Source organism: Oncorhynchus kisutch, linkage group LG22 (assembly GCF_002021735.2).
Source record: "Oncorhynchus kisutch isolate 150728-3 linkage group LG22, Okis_V2, whole genome shotgun sequence".
Classification (NCBI taxonomy): domain Eukaryota; kingdom Metazoa; phylum Chordata; class Actinopteri; order Salmoniformes; family Salmonidae; genus Oncorhynchus; species Oncorhynchus kisutch.
The window spans coordinates 29,987,071-30,005,553 of NC_034195.2; the positions used below are offsets into that span (position 1 = coordinate 29,987,071).

Below are 18,483 nucleotides of genomic sequence, written 5' to 3' on the forward strand. Positions count from 1 at the left end.
ATTATTGTAAATAAATGTGTATATTTTGTCACTGATGAGATAGTATCTTTAATGATGATAGAGAGGGACATACATGACACAACATGTTATGATGCACACCAGTCAAACAGACATACATTGTGTATGTGAGTGTGTGTTGCATGTGCATGTGCATGTGGATATGCATGTGTTGGTGTGTTATGTATTGTCATTTCTCCCCAGATCGACTGGACCAGCTCTGTGTCGCAGGTAGAAGATTGTCTGATGAAAGGCAGAGAGAAGGTAACATCATCTGATCATTCTAACGTTTGTAGCACTCCGGAATTTATTCAAAAATGTAATGTGTCATAGTTACCCTTCAAATCTGTCGTTCTGGCCCCTGAACAGGCAGTTAACCCACTGTTCCTAGGCCGTCATTGAAAATAAGAATTTGTTCTTATCTGACTTGCCCTAGTTAAATAAAGGTAAAATAAAAAATAAAAATATCTTCCTCCATCCCTCTGCCCTCTCCCTCCCTCCCTCCCTGCTCCCCTCTACCTTCCTCCATCCCTCTGCCCTCTCCCTCCTCCCTCCTGCTCCCTCTACCTTCCTCCATCCCTCTGCCCTCCTCCCTCCTCCCTGCTCCCCTCTACCGTCCTCCATCCCTCTGCCCTCCCTCCCTCCTCCCTCCCTCCCCTGCTCCCCTCTACCTTGCTCCATCCCTCTGCCCTCCCTCCCCTCCGCTGCTCCCCTCTACCTTCCTCCATCCCTCTGGCCCTCGCTCCCTCCCTGCTCCCCTCTACCTTCCTCCATCCCCTGCCCTCTCCCCCTCTCCTGCTCCCCTCTACCTTCCTCCTATCCCTCTGCCCGTCCCTCCTCCCTTCTCCCCTCTACATTCCTCCATCCCCTCCCTCCCCCCTCCCTCCCTGCTGCCCCTCTAACTTCCTCCCAATTTCCTTCCCTGCCCCTCTCTCTCTCCCTCCTGCTCCCCTCTACCTTTCCTCCATCCCCTCTGCCCTCTTCTCCCTCCCTCCCTGCTCCCTCGATTCTTCCTTCCATCCCTCTGCCCTCCTCCCTGCTCCCTCTATCCTTCCTCCATCCCCTCTGCCCCTCCCTTCCTTCCCTCCCTCCCTCTGCCCTCCCTCCCTCCCTCCCTCCCTCCTCTCCCTCCCTCCCTCCCTCCCTCCCTCCCTCCCTCCCTCCCTCCCTCCCTCCTCCCTCCCTCCCTCCCTCCCTCCCTCCCTCCCTTCTCCCCTCTATCTCCTCCATCCCTCTGCCCTCCCTCCCTCCCTCCCTGCTCCCCTCTACCTTCCTCCATCCCTCTGCCCTCTCCCCCTCTGCTCCTCTCTACCTTCCTCCATCCCTCTGCCCTCCCTCCCTCCTCCCTCTCTGCTCCCCTCTACCTTCCTCCATCCCTCTGCCCTCCCTCCCTCCCTTCCTGCTCCCTCTATCTTCCTCCATCCCTCTGCCCTCCCTCCCTCCCTCCCTGCTCCCCTCTACCTTCCTCCATCCCTCTGCCCTCCCTCCTTCCTCCTTCTCCCCTCTACCTTCCTCCATCCTCTGCCCTCCCTCCCTCCCTCCCTGCTCCCCTCTACCTTCCTCCATCCCTCTGCCCTCCCTCCCTCCCACCCTGCTCCCCTCTACCTTCCTCCATCCCTCTGCCCCTCCCTCCCTCCCTCCCTCCCTGCTCCCCTCTACCTTCCTCCATCCCTCTGCCCTCCCTCCCTCCCTTCTCCCCTCTACCTTCCTCCATCCCTCTGCCCTCCCTCCCTCCCTCCCTCCTGCTCCCCTCTAACTTCCTCCATCCCTCTCCCCTTCCTTCCTCCCTGCTCCCCTCTACCTTCCTCCATCCCTCTGCCCCTCCCTCCATCCCTCTGCCCTCCCTCCCTCCCTCCCCCCCCTCCCCTCCCTCCCTGCTCCCCTCTACCTTCCTCCATCCCTCTGCCCTCCCTCCCTCCCTTCTCCCCTCTACCTTCCTCCATCCCTCTGCCCTCCCTCCCTCCCTCCCTTCTCCCCTCTACCTTCCTCCATCCCTCTGCCCTCTCTCTCCCTACAGCCAGAGTGTGCTAACTACATCAAGGTGCTGCATCGGTATAACACCACCCACCTGTTGGCCTGCGGAACAGGAGCATTTAATCCTCACTGTGCCAAAATCAGGGTGGGACACACAGGACAGGTGAGCAGGGTTGGGAGGGTTGTTTGTTGACTTGGAGTTACCATTGGGGCTGATATACACTCAATGGTCAGTTTATTAGGTACACACATCTAGTACTGGGTGGCACCCCCTTTGCCTACAGAACAGCCTGAATTCTTCTGGCCATGGAAAAGTTGCTCAATTTTGCACACACAAAATTCTGACTAAAATCAAATTGCATTTGTTACATGCTTCGTAAACAACAGGTGTAGACTAACAGTGAAATGCTTACTTATAGGCCCTTCCCAACAATGCAGAGAGAAAGAAAAAATAGAACAACAGGAAAATAATAATACAAAGAACAATACAAAATGAGTAATGATAACTTGGCGACATACACGGGGCAGCAGTACCATGTCGATGTGCAGGGATACATGGTAATTGGGGTAGATATGTACATATACGTAGGGATAAAGTGCCTAGGCAACAGGAATAATAATAAAAAGTAACAGCAGTGTATGTGATGAGTGCAAAAAGGGTCAATGCAGATAGTCCGGGTAGCTATTGGTTAACTCTATTGGTTAACAAAAATATAAATGCAACGTGCAACAATTTCAAAGATTTTACTGAGTAACAGTTCATATAAGCAAATTACTCAATTTAAATGATTTTATTAGGCCCTAATCTATGGATTTCACATGACTGGGAATACAGAAATGCATCTGCTGGTCACAGACACATTAAAACAATGGGCCTCACAATGGGCCTCAGGATCTTGTCTCAATATCTCTGTGCATTCAAATTGCCATCGATAAAATGCAATTGTGTTCATTGTCCGTAGCTTATGCCTGCCCATACCACAACTCCACCGCCACCACGGGGCACTCTGTTCACAATGTAGACATCATCAAACCGCTCGCCCACACAACGCCATACAATTGGTCTGCGGTTGTGAGGAAGGTTGGATGTACTGACAAATTCTCTAAAACTCTGTTGTAGACGGCTTGTGGCAGAGAAAACTTCAGACATCTGTGGCATTGTGTTGTGTCACAAAACTGCACATTTTAGAGTGGCCTTTTATTGTACCCAGCACAAGGTGCATCTGTGTAATGATCATGCTGTTTAATAATTTTCTTGATGTGCCACACCTGTCAGGTGGATGGATTATCTTGGCAAAGGAGAAATGCTCACTAACAGGGATGTAAACAAATTTGTACACAACATTTCAGAGAAATAAGCTTTTTGTGCTTATGGAAAATGTCTGGGATCTTTCATTTCAGCTCATGAAACATGGCTTGGGGTAGAAGGGGGGGTAGAAGCTGTTCAGTGTCCTATTGGTTCCGGACTTGGTGCATCAGTACCACTTGCCATGCGGTAGCAGAGGGAACAGTCAATGACTTGGGTGGTTGGAGTCTTTAACAGAGGTCCTGGATGGCAGGAAACTGGGCCCAGTGATGTGCTGGCCTGTACTCACTACCCTCTGTAGCGCCTTGAGGTCAGATGCCAAGCAGTTGCCATACCAAGCGATGATGCAGTCAGTCAAGATGCTCTCATTGGTGCAGCTGTAGAACTTTTTGAGGATCAGAAGGCCCTTTTCAGCATTCTGAGGGCCTAGAGGCGTTGTCATGCCCTCTTCATGACTGTGTTGATGTGTATGGACCATGATAATTCCTTAGTGATGTGGAAACCAAAGAACTTGAAGCTCTCAACCTGCTAACTACAGCTCCTTTGATGTGGATGGGGGCGTGCTCCGCCCTTCATTTCCCATGGTAAGTGTCCATAATGTTTAATCAAACACAACAGAACACTGGAACAAAACAATAAACGTGAATAAACGAAACAGTCCCGTGTGGCAACAAACACTGACACGGAAAACAAACACCCACAACTCAAAAGTGAAACCAGGTTACCTAAGTATGATTCTCAATCAGGGACAATGATTGACAGCTGCCTCTGATTGAGAACCATACTAGGCCAAACACAGAAATCCCAAATGATAGAAAAACGAACATAGACACCCACCCACCCAGACCCTCCCCTATAGGTTTAGGTTTTGCGGCCGGAGTCCGCACCTTTGGGGGGGTGGGGGTACTGTCACGTTCTGACCTTACTTCCTTTGTTATGTCTTTGTTTTAGTATGGTCAGGGCGTGAGTTGGGTGGGTGGGTGTCTATGTTCGTTTTTCTATAATTTGGGATTTCTGTGTTTGGCCTAGTATGGTTCTCAATCAGAGGCAGCTGTCAATTATTGTCCCTGATTGAGAACTTAGGTAGCCTGGTTTCACTTTTGAGTTGTGGGTGTTTGTCTTCCGTGTCAGTGTTTGTTGCCACACGGGACTGTTTCGTTTATTCATGTTTATTGTTTTGTTCCAGTGTTCTGTTGTATTTGATTAAACATTATGGACACTTACCACGCTGCGCATTGGTCCTCCGATCCTTCTCGCTACTCCTCCTCAGAAGAGGAGGACGAGATCCGTTACAAGAGGTATGCGAATTGGAGTGAAGAAAATCACAATATATAATTATGATTTTTCAGGGGGTGCTGCAGCACCCTGAGCACCCCTAGTTCCTGCGGCTATGGATACCCGGTGTGGAGTGGTCATCTGCTGAAATAGCCCATCCGTGACAAGGACCAACGAGTTGTGAGTTCCAAGATACCGTTCTGCACACCATTGTTGTACTTTTTGCCATTCTCCTTTGACATCTCATCAACAAGCTGTTTTTGCCCACAGGACTGCCAATGACTGGATGTTTTTTGTTTAGGTCACTCGTTTTGCCCATTCTAACGTTCGAGAGAACAGTAACTGGATGCCTGTCTCCCTGCTTTATATAGCAAGCCACGGCCACGTGACTCACTGTCTGCAGGAACAAACCATTTTTGTGAACCTAATAAGTGTATGAACACATTCACTGGTCAATTCACTGGTCAATTTGTGTCTCCTGAGAGAGAGAGAGAGAGAAGGGAAGTTTGTTTATTCACCTGACAGTGAAACACAGAGATACACAAGGAGTGACATAAATGACGAGATTTAAAAAAAAAATATATATATATATCCATTTTAAGAAATGTTGGTAAATTAGCTTTTATTGTTTATCGAAATTATGAAAGAGATTGTTCAATGAATTTATTCAATACTATATATCTGTCTCAATTTCAGAAACATTTGTAGTAATGCTAGGTTTTAATAAATATGTAACAAATAACAAAAATGCTAATAAAGAACTGCACACATAATACGTTTGTTTTTAAATAATAGAAATACAGTCAATACAGTAATATGAGATACAGTAATATGGAATCTGTAGGTAAAACATTGACATTTGACATTTGAATGTCTATGGTTGTCACGATCGTTGTTAGACTAAATGGACCAAGGCACAGCGTGCGTAGAGTTTCACATGTTTTAATAAATGAAACACAAAACAATACAGAACAAATAGAACGTGAAGTAAATGCAGTGTTCACAGGCACTACAGAAAAACAAGATCCCACCCAGTGGAAAAAAAGGCTGCCTAAATATGATCCCCAATCAGAGACAACGATAGACCGCTGCCTCTGATTGGGAACCATACCAGGCCAACATAGAGTTGAAAAAACTAGACTACCCAGCCTAGTCACACCCTGACCTAACCAAAATAGAGAATAAAAAGGATCTCTAAGGTCAGGGCGTGACAATGGTAGCCTACTGGCAGTTAGTTTATGTGTCTTCTGAGAAATGGAGAGAGAGAGAGAGAGAGAGAGAGAGAGAGAGAGAGAGAGAAGCAAGAGTGTGTGTGTGAGAGAGAGAGAGAGAGAGAAGCAAGAGTGTGTGTGAGAGAGAGAGAGAGAGAGAGAGAGAGAGAGAGAGAGAGAGAGAGAGAGAGAGAGAGAAGCAAGAGTGTGTGACAGAGAGAGAGAGAGAGAGAGAGAGAGAGAGAGAAGCAAGAGTGTGTGACAGAGAGAGAGAGAGAGAGAGAGAGAGAGAGAGAGAGAGAGAAGCAAGAGTGTGTGAGAGAGAGAGATGGTACTTAGAGGTAGCATGTGTGTCCTCTGAGAGAAAGGGAGTGTGTTTGTTTGGCCTGTGAGTTAGTTTAGTTTATATAATCCACTGTCAGTCTGAGAGGACCTGTGACAACAGCACCATCAGGAAAAACAAAGAATCTTCCTCTGGCACCAGGCCACACGCTCTGGCTAAGGTCAAGCTCGGGGATGTCGCTGTGTGTGCATGTGTCAGCATGCGTGTCCTCTGATATGGCTAAGGTCAAGCTCAGGGACGTCGCTGTGTGTGCATGTGTCAGCATGCGTGTGTGTTCTCACTGCTACTTTTTGGTCCCCAGGTCAGGCAGTTTGAACTGGAGGAGCAGAGTATAGAGAGCGGCAGAGGGAGATGTCCCTACGACCACAACAGCCCCGTTACATCCACCCTGGACAGTAAGAATACCTATCACATAATACAACGCATTTTCACTTCTGTTCTTTCACTTTCTACCTTCTTTTGTGTTTCATGACACAGTATGTTCTTATCCCAGTTGTCTCTCTGTCTCAGTCAGGCACGTTAACCCAAACCCTTTTCAAGACTCGTACTCTAGTCTAGTAGAATTGCTGTTACTGAGTATTGCACAGTGCTCAGAGGCAGGTTTAGTTTTAGCACAATGCTGCCACCATGTGGAAATAAAGTATTGGTTGTGATAAATAACTAAACATAGTTTCCCAAAATCACCAACATTTGCAATTGATTGTAATTTTGTTATTCATTGTATGTCTGTGTGAAAAAACCGGAAGTGTAAAACTCCTGTGAAACATCTGGTTTGTATACTTCTCTGTGTGTTTGTTAGGAGGAGAGCTGTATATTGGCCTGTACACAGACTACTGGGAGAATGATGCAGCTCTGTGTCGACTGAACAACCAGAGCTACACACGCACTGAGAGAGACGACAGACAACAGCTCAATGGTCAGTGGCTGGGCATTTATGTATCAGGTTTGATGTAGATAATAATATGTTGAAATTACTTTAATTAGATTGTATTGATTTAGTTATTCATCAGGTTTCCAGATTGTTCCATTTACCACCAGGACAAGATCAAATGTAAAAAATAAATAAACCTCTGACCAGTACACTGTGATTATGGTCAATGCCTTTTTGATGAACATTCACGTGAAGAGAGTAATTGTAACTTTCCCTTTATCGTAGCAAACGTTCATATGTCTCAATAGTGAATCACATGACTGACCTTGGCTCCATCTGATCACATGACTTCAACATATACAGTCTCACCACAATCGTAGGCAACATGGGTTATTTTCGGGACATAGCGGTCCTCAATGAATGTGTACTGTAGGATCGGATACTATATAGATATATGTATTAGGAAATAAAATGACCATGACAAATGACTTTACACAAAATAGTTGAGTTATTAACCATGCTGGCTCCAGCAGCGCCTGCAGTCATCAATAGGTATGAATGCCTTTCCAATAGTTTTATTTAACTAGGCAACTCAGTTAAGAACACATTTTTACTTACAATGATAGCCTAGGAACAGTGCCTTATTCAGGGGAAGAATGGCAGGTTTTTACCTTGTCACCTCTGGGATTTGATCTAGCAACCGTTTGTTACTGGCCCAACACTCTAACCCCTAGGCTACCTGCTGCCCCCAATGAGGAAACAAATAAAAATGAACCATGAACTTTTAGGCCTGAAACATGTTTAACTTCTGAATAACTATATACTACATACTGAAGAGGTCCAGTACGTAGCTTTGTGGCGACACAACCAAATTCACATAGAAGTGTAATTGATATATCTTTCATTCTCATTGAAAGCAACTGTGATAAGTGGTAGTTCTGTTCTACATGTGCTATTTCTATGTTTCTCCCGGTCCTTAAATTGAGCTTTTACTTATTTTTGCTCTTTTGTACACCAGCTTCAAACAGCTGAAAATAAGATATTTTGGGTAATTGAAAATATTTTCCCATCAGTTTAGATTGTGCAATGATTCTCTCCACTTTTAAACTGAAATTAGGTGAATATTTTAGAATTTGAGCATCCAGGTAATGTCGGAGCGAATTCTACATATCATATGGGCTACCTTTAACATTTCAGTCTGGGGGTTCATCAAAAACACAGTGAAGTCATAGCTTACCTTATTTCACAAATAACAATTGCGTGAGCAGAATTCTCTCTTAATTAACAGCAGAAATGATGGTGTAGTCCCTATTGAATCTCTGTGACATGGGGAATTTCCTATTTGCTTATGTTGATACAAGTTCTCTTATAGTAAGCGCTTTTTAAAACTGAAAACTGGTTTCATTTTCCCAAATGGATACACTGAATACTTAAACATGTATTTCATTTTCCCAAATGGATACACTGAATACTTAAACATGTATTTCATTTTCCCAAATGGATACACTGAATACTTAAACATGTATTTCATTTTCCCAAATGGATACACTGAATACTTAAACATGTATTTCATTTTCCCAAATGGATACACTGAATACTTAAACATGTATTTCATTTTCCCAAATGGATACACTGAATACTTAAACATGTATTTCATTTTCCCAAATGGATACACTGAATACTTAAACATGTATTTCATTTTCCCAAATGGATACACTGAATACTTAAACATGTATTTCATTTTCCCAAATGGATACACTGAATACTTAAACATGTATTTCATTTTCCCAAATGGATACACTGAATACTTAAACATGTATTTCATTTTCCCAAATGGATACACTGAATACTTAAACATGTATTTCATTTTCCCAAATGGATACACTGAATACTTAAACATGTATTTCATTTTCCCAAATGGATACACTGAATACTTAAACATGTATTTCATTTTCCCAAATGGATACACTGAATACTTAAACATGTATTTCATTTTCCCAAATGGATACACTGAATACTTAAACATGTATTTCATTTTCCCAAATGGATACACTGAATACTTAAACATGTATTTCATTTTCCCAAATGGATACACTGAATACTTAAACATATATTTCATTTTCCCAAATGGATACACTGAATACTTAAACATGTATTTCATTTTTTTGAACGATGTTATTTCCTTTTCTTTAACAATACAGAACATACACATACAAACCTCAATGTCACACCTGCCCAGACCCACCTGCTCACACCCCCATCTCCAGCACCCGCACCACTCTCATCAACAACGTCACACCTGCCCAGACCCACCTGCTCACACCCCCATCTCCAGCACCCGCACCACTCTCATCAACAACGTCACACCTGCCCAGACCCACCTGCTCACACCCCCATCTCCAGCACCCGCACCACTCTCATCAACAACGTCACACCTGCCCAGACCCACCTGTTCACACCCCCATCTCCAGCGCCCGCACCACTCTCATCAACAACGTCACACCTGCCCAGACCCACCTGCTCACACCCCCATCTCCAGCACCCGCACCACTCTCATCAACAACGTCACACCTGCCCAGACCCACCTGCTCACACCCCCATCTCCAGCACCCGCACCACTCTCATCAACAACGTCACACATGCCCAGACCCACCTTCTCACACCCCCATCTCCAGCGCCCGCACCACTCTCATCAACAACGTCACACCTGCCCAGACCCACCTGCTCACAACCCCATCTCCAGCACCCGCACCACTCTCATCAACAACGTCACACCTGCCCAGACCCACCTGCTCACACCCCCATCTCCAGCGCCCGCACCACTCTCATCAACAACGTCACACCTGCCCAGACCTACCTGCTTACTCCCCCATCTCCAGCGCCCGCACCACTCTCATCAACAACGTCACACCTGCCCAGACCCACCTGCTCACACCCCCATCTCCAGCACCCGCACCACTCTCATCAACAACGTCACACCTGCCCCGACCCACCTGCTCACACCCCCATCTCCAGCGCCCGCACCACTCTCATCAACAACGTCACACCTGCCCAGACCCACCTGCTCACACCCCCATCTCCAGCACCCGCACCACTCTCATCAACAACGTCACACCTGCCCAGACCCACCTGCTCACACCCCCATCTCCAGCACCCGCACCACTCTCATCAACAACGTCACACCTGCCCAGACCCACCTGTTCACACCCCCATCTCCAGCGCCCGCACCACTCTCATCAACAACGTCACACCTGCCCAGACCCACCTGCTCACACCCCCATCTCCAGCACCCGCACCACTCTCATCAACAACGTCACACCTGCCCAGACCCACCTGCTCACACCCCCATCTCCAGCACCCGCACCACTCTCATCAACAACGTCACACATGCCCAGACCCACCTTCTCACACCCCCATCTCCAGCGCCCGCACCACTCTCATCAACAACGTCACACCTGCCCAGACCCACCTGCTCACAACCCCATCTCCAGCACCCGCACCACTCTCATCAACAACGTCACACCTGCCCAGACCCACCTGCTCACACCCCCATCTCCAGCGCCCGCACCACTCTCATCAACAACGTCACACCTGCCCAGACCTACCTGCTTACTCCCCCATCTCCAGCGCCCGCACCACTCTCATCAACAACGTCACACCTGCCCAGACCCACCTGCTCACACCCCCATCTCCAGCGCCCGCACCACTCTCATCAACAACGTCACACCTGCCCCGACCCACCTGCTCACACCCCCATCTCCAGCGCCCGCACCACTCTCATCAACAACGTCACACCTGCCCAGACCCACCTGCTCACTCCCCCATCTCCAGCGCCCGCACCACTCTCATCAACAACGTCACACCTGCCCAGACCCACCTGCTCACACCCCCATCTCCAGCGCCCGCACCACTCTCATCAACAACGTCACACCTGCCCAGACCCACCTGCTCACACCCCCATCTCCAGCGCCCGCACCACTCTCATCAACAACGTCACACCTGCCCAGACCCACCTGCTCACTCCCCCATCTCCAGCGCCCGCACCACTCTCATCAACGTCACACCTGCCCAGACCCACCTGCTCACTCCCCCATCTCCAGCGCCCGCACCACTCTCATCAACAACGTCACACCTGCCCAGACCCACCTGCTCACTCCCCCATCTCGAGCTCCCGCACCACTCTCATCAACAACGTCACACCTGCCCAGACCCACCTGCTCACACCCCCATCTCCAGCGCCCGCACCACTCTCATCAACAACGTCACACCTGCCCAGACCCACCTGCTCACACCCCCATCTCCAGCACCCGCACCACTCTCATCAACAACGTCACACCTGCCCAGACCCACCTGCTCACACCCCCATCTCCAGCACCCGCACCACTCTCTTCCACATGGCCTCAAACTACACCATTTTGTTTCTCCCCGTTGCCCACTCACTTTCAACATTTAGGTTATAAACTATCTGACCTTTCCATTGTCTTAACAACGGAGGATTAAACATATATTTACAATAATAATACCAACAGTACCTTTTTCACAAACTATACAGTATACTCTGAGTATACCAACCTTTAGGAACACCTTCCTAATATTGAGTTCACCCTCTGAATGGCACACTTACCTGGCTGGAATGTAGTGTAATGGCTGGAAAGTGTTTCATTCCATTCCATGATCTGTTATGAGCTGTCCTCCCCTCAGCAGCCTCCACTGACACATACACAATCCTTCATTAACCTGTCTCCTCCCCTTCATCTACACTCCATTCACCTGGATAAACCTGTTCAGTCTATGTCATGGAAAAAGCAGGTGTTCTTGATGTTTTGTACTCGCGGTGTATGTGCTTTCACGCTGAATGAAGTTGAATGAAAGTAGATTGCGTGACATTTCCAGGACAGCACAGTAAGGTTTGTACTGGAAAGCTAAATTACATTACATGGTCAATTTCAACTTCTCTTTCTTGAAACTGTCATCTTTCCTCCAGAGCCTAAGTTTATTGGGTCAGTGGTGATTCCTGATAACAATGACAGGGATGATGACAAGGTCTACTTCTTCTTCACGGAGAGAGGGACGGATGCAGAGGGGGTTAACAAGGCTGTTTACACCAGGGTGGGACGGGTCTGTGCGGTGAGAACGGACTAATGCTTTGCTTTATCCTGCATGCCAGAATATCCCCATATACAGTGCCTTCAAAGTATTCACACCCCTTCACTTATTCCACATTTTGTTGGGTTACAGCCTGAATTAAAAATGTATTTTAAAAATCATACCCAATACCACATAATGAAAAAGTGAAAACATGTTTTTAGAAATTCTTGTACATTTATAGAAAATGAAATACATAATTAGCTTATTTCCATAAGTATTCACACCCATGAGTCAATGCATGTTACATTCTTTTCAAAATTCGTCATGCTCTGTGAAATTGGTTGTTGACCATTACTAGATAACCATTTCCAGGTCTTGCCATAGATTTTCAAGCAGATTGAAGTTAAAACTGTAACTCAGCCACTCACAAACATTTAATGTCTTCTTTGGAAGTAACTACAGCGTAGATTTGGCCTTATGATTTAGGTTACTGTCCTGCTGAAAGGTGAATTCATCTCCAGGTGTCGGGTGGAAAGCAGACTGAAGCAGGTTTTCCTATAAGATTTTACCTGTGATTAGCTCCGTTATGTTTCTTTTTTATCCTGAAAAACTCTCCAGTCCTTAATGATTTCAAGCCTACCGATAACACGATGCAGCCACCACTATGCTTGAAAATATGGAGAGTGGTACTCAGTAATATGTTGTATTGGATCTGTTCCAAACATACTGTGCCTTCGGAAAGTATTCAGACCCCTTGACATTTTCCACATTTTGTTATTCTAAAAATGATTAATAACACAAAATACACCATAATGACAGAGCAATATCAAATTTTTGGACTTTTGCTCATTTATTTAAAAAAAACTGAAATATCACATGTACATACTATTTACTTTGTTAAAGCATCTTTGGCAGCGATTACAGCCTCATGTCTTCTTGGGTATGACACTACAAGCTTGGCACAACTGTAATTGGAGAATTTCTCCCATTCTTCTATGCAGATCCTCTCAAGCTCTGTCAGGTTGGATGGGGAGCGTTGCTGCACAACTATTTTCAGGTCTCTCCAGAGATGTTCGATCGTGTTCAAGTCCGGGCTCTGGCTGGGCCACCCAAGGACATTCAGAGACTTAACCCAAAGCCACTCCTGCATTGTCTTGGCTGTTTGAAGTTGCCCTGCCACTGAAAAACATCCCCACAGCATGATGCTGCCACCACCATGCTTCACCTTAGGGATGGTGCCAGGTTTCCTCCAGATGTGACGCTTGGCATTCAGGCCAATCTTGGTTTCATCAGACCATAAAATATGGTTTCTCATGGTCTGAAAGTCTTTAGGTGCCTTTTGTCAAACTCCAAGCGTGCTGTCATGTACCTTTTACTGAGGAGTGACTTCTGTCTCCGTAAAGGCCTGATTGGTGGAGTGGTGCAGAGATGGTTGTCCTACTGGAAGGTTCTCCTATCTCCACAGAGGATCTCTAGAGCTCTGTCAGAGTGAAAATTGGGTTCTTGGTCATCTCCCTGACCAAGGCCCTTCTCCCCCGATTGCTCAGTTTGGCCAGGCGACCAGCTCTAGAAAGAATCTTGGGGGTTCCAAACTTCTTCCATTTAAGAATAATGAAGGCCACTGTGTTCTTGGGGACATTCAATGCTTCAGAAATGTTTTGGTACCCGTCCCCATATCTATGCCTCGACACAATCCTGTCTCTGAGCTCTACGGACAATTCCTTCGACCTCATTGCTTTTGTTCTGACGTGCACTGATAACCGTGGAACCTTATATAGACAGGTGTTTGCCTTTCCAAATCATGTCCAATCAAGGCGGACTTCAATCAAGTTGTTAGAAATATCTCAAGGATGATCAATGGAAACAGGATGCACCTGAGCTCAATTTCGAGTCACACAGCAAAGGGTCTGTAAAACAGCAGAAAATTCTAAAAACCTTTTTTCACTTTGTCGTTATATGGGAATTGTGTGTATATATTTTTGTGTGTGTAGATGTTGTGTGTAGATTTTTTATTAAATACATTTTTGAATAAGGCTGTAAAGTGACAATATGTGGAAAAAGTCAAGGGGTCTGAATACTTTCCGAAGGCACTGTGACCCTTTGTAGTATTACTTTAGTGCCTGGTTGCAAACAAGATGCTTGTTTTGGAATATTTTATTTCTGTAGAGGCTTCCTTTTTTCACTCTGTCAATTAGTTCAGTATTGTGGAGTAACTGCAATGTTGTTGATCCATCCTCAGTTTTCTCCTATTGCAGCCATTAAACTGTAACTGTTTCAAAGGCACCATTGGCCTCATGGTGAAATCCGAAAACCTCTCCTTCCACTTCCTCTAATGAGTTAGGAAGGACGCCTGTATCTTTGTAGTGACTGGGTGTATTGAAACACCGTCCAAAGTGTAATTACTAACTTCACCATGCTCAAAGGGATATATATATATATTTCTTCATCTACCATAGGTGCCCTTCTAGGTGAGGCATTGGAAAACCTCTCTGGTCTTTGTGGTTGAATCTTTGTTTGCAATTCACTGCTCGACTGAGGGAACTTACAGATATTTGTATGTGTGGAGTCATGTTAAGCACAAACCATGCAAGTTATTATGTGACTTGTGAAGCAAATGTGTACTGCTAAACGTATTTAGGCTTGCCATAACAAAGGGTTTGAATACTTATTGATTCAAGACATTTCAGTTTTTTTTTAAACATTTTTAAAAACATAATTCCACTTTGACATTATGTGATATTGTGTGTAAAAAATATATATATATCAACATTTGATACATTTTGCATTCAGGCTGTTGTAGCATAACAAATGTGGAAAAAGTCAAGGGGTGTGAATACTTTCTGAAGGTCCTGTATACTGTCATCGACTCCTTCCCCTTCTAACCACTTCCCTCTCCCTTTCTCCATCTTCTCCCTTCAGAATGATCAGGGAGGTCAGAGGATGTTGGTGAATCGTTGGAGCTCCTTCCTAAAGACTCGTCTCATCTGCTCTGTGGCTGGACCCAATGGCATCGACACACACTTTGACGAGCTAGGTACAGACGTGTGTGTGTGTGTGTGTGTGTGTGTGTGTGTGTGTGTGTGTGTGAAGGCAGGGGATATAACTATAGTACATTTTCTTGATGGAACCCTGAAGCTCTCTCTCCCTTCCTCCCCCTCTCTACCCCTCTCTCTCCCTTCCTCCCCCTCTCTCTCCCTCTCTCTCTCTCTATGTCTCCCTCTCTTTCTCTCACTCTCTCTCCATCTCTCTTTCCTCAAATTCAAATTCAGATTGCTTTATTGGCATTAAACACAATTTGTAGATATTAAATTTCAGTAAATACACTACAATGCAAGAAGCATAATGAAATACAGTTAATTTCAGTGGTAACAATAATAGTACATACAGTTGAAGTCGGTAGTTCACATACACCTTAGCCAAATACATTTAAACTCAGTTTTACACAATTCCTGACATTTAATCCTAGTAAAAATTCCCTGTCTTATGTCTGTTAGAATTACCACTTGATTTTAAGAATGAATGTAAAATGTCAGAATAATAGTAGAGAGAATTATTTATTTCAGCTTTTATTTCTTTCATCTCATTCCTAGTGGGTCAGAAGTTGACATACACTCAATTAGTATTTGGTAGCATTTCCTTTAAATTGTTTAACTTGGGTCAAACACTTTACACAATAAGTTGGGTGAATGTTGGCCCATTCCTCCTGACAGAGCTGGTGTAACTGCTTCAGGTTTGTAGGCCTCCTTGCTCACACACGCTCTTTCGGTTCTGCCCACATATTCTCTATAGGATTGAGGTCAGGGCTTTGTGATGGCCACTCCAATACCTTGACTTTGTTGTCCTTAATCCATTTTTCCACAACTTTGGAAGTATGCTTGGGGTCATTGTCCATTTGGAAGACCCATTTGCGACCAAGCTTTAACTTCCTGACTGATGTCTTGAGATGTTGCTTCAATATATCCACATAATATTCCACCCTCATGATGCCATCGATTTTGTGAAGTGCACCAGTCCCTCCTGCAGCAAAGCAACCCCAAAACATGATGCTGCCACCCCCGTGCTTCATGGTTGGGATGGTGTTCTTCGGCTTGCAACCCTCCCCCTTTTTCCTCAACATAACAATGGTAATGATGGCCAAACAGTTCTATTTTGTTTCATCATACCAGAGGGCATTTCTCCAAAAAGTACAATCTTTGTCATGTGCAGTTGCAAACTGTAGTCAGTCTTTTTTACGGGGGTTTTGGAGCAGTGGCTTCTTCCTTGCTGAGCGGCCTTTCATGTTATGTCGATATAGGACTCGTTTTACTGTGGATATAGATACATTTGTACCTGTTTCCTTCAAATACATCCGCAGGTACACCTCCAATTGACTCAAATGATGTCAATTAGCTATCAGAAGCTTCTAAAGCCATTACATCATTTTCTGGAATTTTCCAAGCTGTTTAAAGGCACAGTCAATTTAGTGAATGTAAACTTCTGACCCACTGGAATTGTGATACAGTGAATTATAAGTGAAATAATCTGTCTGTAAACAATTGTTGGAAATGTTACTCGTGTCATGCACAAAGTAGATGTCCTAACCGACTTGCCCAAACTATAGTTTGTTAATCTAATCAAATCAAAGTTGATTTGTCATGTGCGCCGAATACAACAGGTGTTACAGTAACACCTTACAGTGAAATGCTTACTTACAGGCTCTAACCAATGGTGCGGAAAAAGAAGGTATGTGTGTGTGTGTGTGTGTGTGTGTGTGTGGTGGGGTAAGTAAAGAAATAAAACAACAGTAAAAAGTAATTTGAAAAAAGAGTAGCAAGGCTATATACCTATTAGATACATGTTAGTCAGGCTTATTGAGGTTGTATGTACATGTAGGTATCGTCAAAGTGACTATGCATATATGATGAACAGAGAGTAGCAGAAGCATAAAAAGAGGGGTTGGCGGGTGGTGGGACACAATTTGTGGAGTGGTTGAAGAACAAGTTTTAATGACACCAACCTAAGTGTATGTAAACTTCCAACTTCAACTGTTTAATAATGTATACAGGTACAACACTACAGCTAGTGTATTGTGTAATCTTCAGTCAATACATTTAATTAAATAAAACTAAGAATTTAAAAAAGAACTCTGGAGCTCTGTCAGAGTGACCATCGGGTTTTTGGTCTCCTCCCTTACCAAGGCCCTTCTCTCCCGATTGCTCAGTTTGGCCAAGTGGCCAGCTCTAGGAAGAGACTTGGTGGTTCCAAACTTCTACAATTTAAGAATGATGGAGGTCACTGTGTTCTTGGGGACCTTCAATGATGCAGACATTTGTTGATAGCCTTCCCCAGATCGGTGGCTCAACACAATCCTGTCTCGGATCTCTACGAACAATTCCTTTGTCCGTAATGACATGGTTTTTGCGCTGACATGCACTGTTAACTTTGGGACCAGCCTTGTGTGCCTTTCCAAATCATGTCCAATCAATTGAATTTCCCACAGGTGGACCCCAATCAAGTTGTAGAAACATCTCAAGGATGATCAATGGGAACAGGATGCACCTGAGCTCAATTTAAAGTCTCATAGCAAAGGGTCTGAATACTTATGCAAATAAGGTATTTCTGTAGCATCATACCCAAGAAGACTTGAGGCTGTAATCCCTGCCAAAGGTGCTTCAACACCTTTGTGTTGGATATGTTAGTAGTGGCAAGAGATGTCTGTGTCTTGCTCATCTGAGATTAAATTGGCCTCCTCTCTCTTCTTAGATAGCGGGGAGGTGGGGGGGGCTCTGTTGCTCGGCTGGTATGATTGTGGAACCCTGCCTAATGTGGTGTCCTTCAGGTCCTTGGCAAATATTCTGAATCCCTCATGGACCAGGTGTACGTGGTCGTACAAGTGCTTACATGTCAGGTTGGGGTGGTGAGAGATGCGGACACTTGGTAGTAAGGCACAGTCCATGGTGATTATTTGGTTGACATTATGGATCATTTGCCAGGAGAGATCGTTCCTTGGTAGAATGGTGGATATAATCATGTTTGTCCTTGGGAACAGGGTGTGTGCTTTCTCTACCACTCTTTCTCCTATTGTGTGCAGGTCATTTGTCCCAGTATGTAATGTAAGGTTGTCAAGACTATCCAGGTTAGGTTGATAGAGCAGTTATAGTGCACTGTCAGTAGTGGGACACCATAATTTAGCTCTCTGTTGTCTTGGGAATAGTCTCTTATCTTCCAGATACTTCCCATTAGAGTCTATCAGACTCTAGCAGTTTTGGGCGGTCTCCTGGGTTGAACCGGATCCTGTCCCTTGTCCTCTGGATGTGTGTTCAGCTGAACGTGTTCAGACTGCTGGGAGGTTGGCAGGTCAGGGTAGGTACAGTTTTGGGGGTGCACACAGCTGCTACAGGTAAAGGAGGGAGTGATGTACTGTGGGCCTCCTATTTTT

The 18,483-nt window shown here is 45.3% G+C and overlaps 1 protein-coding gene across 1 annotated transcript in view; it reads left to right on the forward strand.

Annotated features, from left to right (window-relative positions):
• The first annotated feature begins 201 nt into the window (after positions 1-201).
• Positions 202-18,483, forward strand: part of LOC109866897 (semaphorin-3E-like) — a 29,357-nt gene continuing 11,075 nt past the window's right edge. Inside the window, exons 1-6 of the mRNA XM_031802150.1 lie at positions 202-261; positions 2,015-2,134; positions 6,408-6,501; positions 6,906-7,022; positions 11,962-12,104; positions 14,985-15,099. Of these exons, the coding sequence (XP_031658010.1) occupies positions 244-261; positions 2,015-2,134; positions 6,408-6,501; positions 6,906-7,022; positions 11,962-12,104; positions 14,985-15,099 (607 nt within the window). The 5' untranslated portion in view covers positions 202-243. The remainder of the gene's footprint in view (positions 262-2,014; positions 2,135-6,407; positions 6,502-6,905; positions 7,023-11,961; positions 12,105-14,984; positions 15,100-18,483) is intronic.